Source organism: Ursus maritimus, unplaced genomic scaffold (genome assembly GCF_017311325.1).
Source record: "Ursus maritimus isolate PB19 unplaced genomic scaffold, ASM1731132v1 scaffold_37, whole genome shotgun sequence".
Classification (NCBI taxonomy): domain Eukaryota; kingdom Metazoa; phylum Chordata; class Mammalia; order Carnivora; family Ursidae; genus Ursus; species Ursus maritimus.
The window spans coordinates 806,490-814,140 of record NW_024426341.1 but is presented as its reverse complement, the minus strand read 5'-3'; the positions used below and the strand labels follow the sequence as shown (position 1 = coordinate 814,140).

Below are 7,651 nucleotides of genomic sequence, written 5' to 3'. Positions count from 1 at the left end.
CAGAAATTTCCAGGCATTTGTGATCCAAGTTTGGGGAAAACATTAGGAATATATGAAATTGGACAAGGGGGAGCCTCTCCGTATATCAGAAAGAGCAGAAGTTTAATGTAATGAATTACTTAACTGTATGAAGAAGTTGAATTCAAACAAATGGAAATTCCAGGAAATATATAGAAGGAGCAGGTTGTAGTCCCACAACCTGATCTAAGAATGGCAGCATTTGGCTCCAAGGCTGTGAGCCCGGCAATCATGGGCAATTCTTCAACCTCAGGACCATTGGCTCTTACATCATTGGAACCCCAATGATTCTTTTCAGAGCCCCTTTTATGTCTCTGTTCCTCAGGCTGTAGATGAAGGGGTTCATCATGGGGGTGGCCACCGTGTACATCACCGAGGCCACTGCACCTGTGTGGGAGCTCTGGGTAGCAGCAGAGCTAAGGTACACTCCTAGGATCGTACAATAAAATAAGGAGACGACTGAGAGGTGAGATGCACAGGTGGAAAAGGCTTTATACTTGCCCTGAGCTGATGAGATTCTAAGTATAGAGGAAATGATCTTAGAATAAGAGTAAAGGATCCCAGCAAGGGGACCACCAGCCAGCAGGACAGCTGCAAAATACATCACCATGTCATTAAGAAATGTGTCAGAACAGGCAAGTCGGACCACTTGATTAATTTCACAGAAAAAGTGGGAGATTTCCACCTCTCTACAGAAGGTCAGCTGCAACATCATTAAGCTTTCTAACAAGGAATGGAGGGCACTCATCATCCAGGACACCAGAACCAGCAGTCCACAGAGCTGGGGGTTCATGATGACCGTGTAGTGCAGGGGGTGACAGATGGCCACAAAGCGGTCATAAGCCATTCCAGTCAGGAAAAAGTCATCCAATCCAGCGAAAAGTAGGAAAAAGTATATCTGAGTGATGCAGCCACCATATGTTATGACTTGGCTCTGTGTCTGGATGTTCAGCAGCATCTTAGGGATGGTGGTGGAGGTAAGGCAGATGTCTACAAAAGACAGGTTGGCCAGGAAGAAGTACATGGGAGTGTGGAGGTGGGAGTCAGAGCTGACGGCCAGGATGATGAGTAGGTTTCCACACACAGTGATTAGGTACATGGAGAGGAAAAGCCCAAAGATGAGGGGCTGCAGTTCTGGGTCGTCTGAAAATCCCAGAAGAACAAACTCTGGAATTTGTGTGTCATTGTTTGGTTCCATGTTATGGTGGTGACTAAAAGAAGAGAAAAAAAATACCATAGTTATTTTCAAGCAAATGGGCTTCTTTCATTTATTTCTTACCCTTTTTTTCGTTTTTGAAGTTTTTATTTAAATTTCAGGTAGTTAACCAACAGAGTAATATTCATATCAAACTTTGGTACAACAGGTGGTCCTTCCCACAAGTGCCCTCCTTCATCTCCATCATCTTTCACCCATCCCTCCCACCTGGTAGCCAGCAGGGTGTTTTCTATAGTTAAGAGTCTGTTTCTTGGTTTTCTCTCTCTTTCTCTCCCTCTCCCTCTCTCTCTCTCTCTCTCTCTCACACACACACACACACACACACACTTTCCCTTTGTTCATTTGTTTTATTTCTTAAATTCCACATATAAGTGAAATCATATAGTACTTGTCTTTCTCCGAATTTTTTCACTTAGCATAATACTCTAGCTCCATTCAGGTCATTTCAAATGGCAAGATTTCATTCTGTTTTATGAATGAGTAGCATTCCATTGTATATATATCACAACTTCTTCATCCATTCATCTATTGGTGGACCTTGGTTTGTTTCCATAGTTTGGCTATTGTGAATAATGCTGCTAAAACATTGGAGTACATGTATCGCTTTGAATTAGTATTATTGTATTTATTGGGTAAATACTGTAGCATTGCAATTGCTGGATCATAGGGTCATTCTATTTTTATCTTTTTTTAATGTTATGTTAGTCACCATACAATACATCATTAGTTTTTGATGTAGTGTTCCATGATTCATTATTTGCGTATCACACCCAGTGCTCATTACAACACATGCCCTCCTTATACCCATCACTGAGCTCCTCCATACTGTTTACCAGAGTGACTGCTCAAGTTTGCATTACTACCAACAGGGCAAGAGGGTTTCTCTTTCTCCACATCCACACCAATAACGATTGTTTCTTGTTTTGTTGATTTTAGCCATTCTGACAGGTTTGAAGTAACATCTTTGTAATTTTAATGTATATTTCCCTGATGATGAGTGATATTGGACACATTTTCATGTGTCTGTTATCCATCTGTATGCCTTCATTGGAAAAGTGTCTATTTAAGTCTTCTGGCCATTTCTTGACTGGATTATATGTTATTTGGGTGTTTGATAAGTTCTTTGTAGATTTTGGATAGTAACCCTTTATCAGATATGTCATTTGCAAATATCTTCTCCCATTCTGTAGGTTGCACTACTCGGTATTTGCCCAAAGTGCACAAAAACACTAATTCAAAGGGGTACATGCACCCTGATCTTTATAGTAGCATTATCAACAATAGCCAAACTATTGGCATATTGTATATTCAAATGTCCATTGAATGATGAATGGATAGAGAGGATGTGGTGTACATATATGCAATAGAATATTACTCAGCCATCTAAAGGTATTGAAATCTTGCCATTTTCAATGACCGGGATGGAGGTAGGGTGTATTATGCTAAGTGAATAAGTCAGTCAGAGAAAGACAAACACCATATGATCTCACTCATGTGTGGAAATTAAGAAACAACAAACAAACAACAACAACAACAAAAAACCCAAACATAGTGAGGGAAAGAAAAAAAGAGAGGATTATGCTAAGTGAAATAAGTCAAGCAGAGAAAGACAATTATCATATGGTTTCACTCCTAGTGGAACATAAGGAATAGCCCTGAGGACCATAGGGGAAGGGAGGGAAAAGTGAAGGGGAGAAATCAGAGAGGGAGAAGAACCATGAGAAACTATGGACTCTGGGAAACAAACTGAGCATTTCAGAGGGGAGGAGGTGGGGAGATGGGGTAATCAGGTGGGTATTAGGAGGGCACATGTCGTGATGAGCACTGGGTGTTATATGCAACTAATGAATCATTGAACACTACATTAAAACTAATTTTGTACTATACAGTGGCTAGCCGAACATAAAAATAAATAAATAAATAAATAAATAAATAAATAAATAAATTACTGCATACCCAGGAAAAAATTTGAAAAAATAAAAATAACAAGAAAGTTAAAAAAGAGAGGCAAACCAGGACGCAGACCCTTAACTATAGAGAACAAACTGAGGGTTGCTGGAGGGAGGTGTGTGGGGGGATGAGAAGAAAGGATGATGGGGATGAAGGAGGGCACTTGTGGTGATGAGCGCCAGGTATTGTATGGAAGAGTTGAATCACTTAATTCTATACATGACACTCATATTGTACATATGTTCTAACTTATTTTTTCACCAAAAACATATTTTATGATTCCATTTATATGAAATGTCCAGAAGAGGCAAATCTCTAGACACAAAAAGTAGCTTAGTGGCTGCCTAAGGCTGAAAGTAGGAGCTTGAGGTGGAGTGACTGTTTTTGTTTGTTTGTTTTATGTTCAGTTAGCCGGCATATAGTACATCATTAGTTGTGATGTACAGTTCAAGAATTCATTAGTGCGTATAACACCCAGTGCTCATCACATCACGTGCTTTTCTTAACTAACTTAAATTTAAATAAAAACTTGGAGAAGAAAATAAGTAAATAGAAAGAAGAAAATAAGAAAATCCAAACATGGAGAAAGAATCTATATTTGGTTATACTTATTTAGTTATATATGTCTATATAACTGAAGATTATACACTGTGTCCGAAGGTGACAGGTGCCATGAAGGAAAAAATGAAAGTGCGAAAATACAATTCCAATAAAATTACTTTGAAGATGCGGTATTAAATTGTCCTTGCCACTGGAATCTGAAAAATGCAATCTCAGCCTGCAAGGTGATAAGCCAAAATATATTTACTTCAATGACTGGACCAGTGTATCTGTAATGATTCCAAGACAATTAATACTAACACTAGCCAGTATGAAAAAAGCAGAGGATGGTGAGGGTGCTAAGTTTTAATAGGAGTTCAGGAACACCTGCAAAGCAGGTGACACTTGAAAAGAAGCTTCCAGAAAGACTGAACAGGAGGCAGGAGGATATCTGGAGGAGGGGTGTGCCCTGCAGGGAAAGCAGAGCAAAGGCCCTGCAGAAGGCACTTACTGCAGATCTGCAGATCTCCACATGCAGTCAGTGCGGTGAGGGAATGAGCAAGAGGGAGAGAGATGAGAGGTGCTGGCAGAGAATGTTGAGGACCAAGGGGGCTTTCCTGCCACTGATGGGACTTCAAGACCCGGGAGTCCTTCCTTCACATGGTGTTCTTTGCATCTTATTAATTGTGTTCCAAGGTGTTCTGTGAATAGAGATGGATTCCTTCCTTATTTCCAACCATTTTTAACATTCTGGCATTGAAGGCTCCCATACTGGAGTATATGAACTCAGATACCATTGCCCTGAGGACTGCTCATGCCCCACAACACACACGCGCACACACACACACACACACACACACACACACACACGGCACTCTGGCCTTGTGACACTGCATTTCTATCATGTTTTTCTTGCCCTCAGACATTTTGAAAGAATGATACAAGGCAAGCTGTCATGTCAAATTCTGCAGATAATACTTAAATTCTAGTTAGTAAGCCTCCCACCATCATGGAAACAAGGTTCTATTTTAATATGATCATCATGTGTCCTGTATGTAAAGAAACATAAGAAGGCAGTTCCAAAATCACAGAGAGGAAAGAATGGACACAAGCGGTAAAGGAGATCTAATAAGCTCAGGGGGCCCCTGAGAGACTGAGGAGTAGAAATCTTCCCTGGTTCTGGCAGCATTCCAGCCCCAGTCCACATCCGCTTGCCGCCCAGAGCCCAGAATGATGAACAAAGCAGGAAAATAACAGTGTACTTAAACAAGAAAGGAGTGGGATTTTTATGATGTCAACACATTTTACTGATGGATATCCCTCTAGAAAAATGTGCAAAAGGAATAAACAGCAATTGATAATAGAAAATATACAAGGTACAATAGAAGGGGATTTTTAAATTTTTTTTATTATATTATGTTAGTCACCATACGAAGGGGATTTTTAAAGATGAAATAATAAAAGACTTTTTGAATGATTTTAAAGGCAAAACTTTTGGAATGAGACAACCAGGTTTTGAATGTCAGATCTACCACGTATATGCTGTTTGAATTTGGAGAGACATACGGTCCATCCAAATGGCAATATCTGTACTCAAATAGTGGGAATCGCATTATCTGATCTCCTAGGGTGGCAGACAGCCTTCGTCAGTGTATGTAAAAAGCTTACCATGTAGTTTCTTCCTGTAAGTAAATGAGTGATTATCACCAGTGAGGAGATTTGGCTGAGTTTTTTCTTCTACCTCACAAATGTCTTCATAGTTTCCACATACTTTGGTCATGAAGTATTACAAAGTAAATCTAGTTAGCATACTCCTTTTTGCATACGAAATACAACTTTTCATGTGAATACTCAATGTGAGAGAAAATGCTGAGGAATGAACCATGAGAGACTATGGACTCTGGGAAACAGACTGAGGGCTTCAGAGGGGAGGGGGTGGGGGAATGGGATAGGCTGGTGATGGGTAGTAAGGAGGGCACGTATTGCATGGTGCACTGGGTGTTATATGCAAGTAATGAATCATGGAACTTTACATCAAAAACTAGGGATGTACTGTATGGTGACTAACATAATATAATAAAAATATTATAAAAAAAGAAAAGAAACGTAGGTCTCAAGGTGCTTTCTATAAATAGAGAACACGCCCAAAAACTCATCTTAAAAACTCACCACACATGCCTCCAAACTAATACTCTGTTTTCCTGCTCCCCTTAGCTGCAAACTCCTTGGATATGTTCTAATTTCACTGGAACCACTTCAGGTCCCCCAATCCTTCCTCAGTCATGTCCAACTGCACTTCCATTTCCACAACATATTGTCAACAAAGATGCCTGTGTTGCTGAGTCGAAAGGACACTTCTCTTTTGAACACATTACATAAATTAATTATAAATGAGTCTATCTCATCTCAGGTGAGTTCAGGACATGTTCTCAGCTTCCATTCTCTCTGATCCTTTCCTGAAATACCTGCTGAGCTCTCAGACTCACCTGGTGGGGTCTATAAGATGAAAGTCTCCATGTGGAGGTGCTGATTCCTCCCTTGGTGGTTGATGATGGAGACCGAAGCTCTGTTCACAGACGGGACAGTAGGAAGCAGTGAAGCATGGGTCCCCCAGCCAGACTTCGGAACCCAAAAATAGCAACCATGTCCCGGCCAGTCCAAGGATTCACATGCGGACGTTCTGAAGCAGAGGAGATATTTACAGCTCCCTGTGTCTGCTCACTAGGCGCTGTTTCCATTGTTACTCCCACCGCAGAGCACTGCATTCCCCGTGGGCCACTGGTCTGGACAGAAAGGAATTTTTTCCTGCTGAGACTCTGTCCCTGGGAGACCAGACTAGAAGTCAGGTGAATCCACTTTTGTATTCCTCATTCTCACGAACTAGCCTGCCTTCCAGAGGTCTAACCTCCTTGCACTGCCCCTTAACCTTGAGATGATATCATATTTATTTAGTTAAGGGTTTACTTTGCCATTTATAGTTTTGGCGTAGACATAATTAATAAGCCATGAGATCTTTTTCATGTGTGGTTTTGAAAGAAAAGTCTAAGTGCCCACCTTAGAGTCGGAAATAAATTCTGTGGTTGATCCTTCAAGGGGAGGGCCTCTGAATTGACATCAAAAACACCTCTGACAAAGACTTTTAGTAGCAGAATAATGTCCCCAAAATATTTCCACATCTTAATCTACAGAATCTGTGGATATGTCTTGTATCATGACAAGGGAAAATTAAGGTTGCAAATGATATTAACATTGCTAGTCAGCTGACACTAGGGTAAAGTTATTCTGATTATTCAGGTGAGCTCAATAGATCACAAGGGTCTTCCAACTGTGGAAGAGGGAGACAGAAGACTTGGGGTCAGAGAGATTTTGAGATGCTATGTTGCTGACTTTGAAGAAAAAGGGAAGGCAAATGAGGCAGGGAGTCCAGGTGGCTCTAAAGCTGGAATAGGCAAGAAAATCTATTCTCCCCAGACCTCCAGAATGAACTCTTCTCTGCAGTCGGAGTGATTTTAGCCCAGGGAGACCTATTTCTGATACTTCTGACTTCCAGAGCTATCAAAAATAAATTGATTTGTTCTAAGCCAGCATCATGGTAATTTGTTACAACCATAGTAAAGATCTAATCCAGACATTAATCCAATAAGACTTTGTTCAAGGGAAATGAATTCAGCCTTGGATCTTATTCATTTATATTTCCTGGATAAGGATATCTGGTCTTGAAATCCCACTTTGATTAGAAAAAGAAATCTGAAGTCACTTTGTGGTTGTTCAACCCCAATTGCTGGTACAGAAAATCTCTCATGCCATGAGCCGTACTGACTTGCTGACACTAAGGTAGAAAAACTGAATCATTACGGCCACTTGTTCTATCTTAAATCTTGGTGTTCAAATTTGTACATACTTTTACTTTCCTTTTTTTTTTTTTTT

The 7,651-nt window shown here is 40.4% G+C and overlaps 1 protein-coding gene across 1 annotated transcript; it reads right to left on the bottom strand.

Annotated features, from left to right (window-relative positions):
* Positions 1–283: 283 nt before the first annotated feature.
* LOC103656797 (olfactory receptor 7A17-like) lies at positions 284–1,217 on the bottom strand. The gene has a single exon (XM_008684222.2). It carries the CDS (start codon positions 1,214–1,216, stop codon positions 284–286), a length of 933 nt encoding a protein of 310 aa, XP_008682444.2. The 5' UTR covers position 1,217.
* Between the last annotated feature and the right edge of the window lie 6,434 nt (positions 1,218–7,651).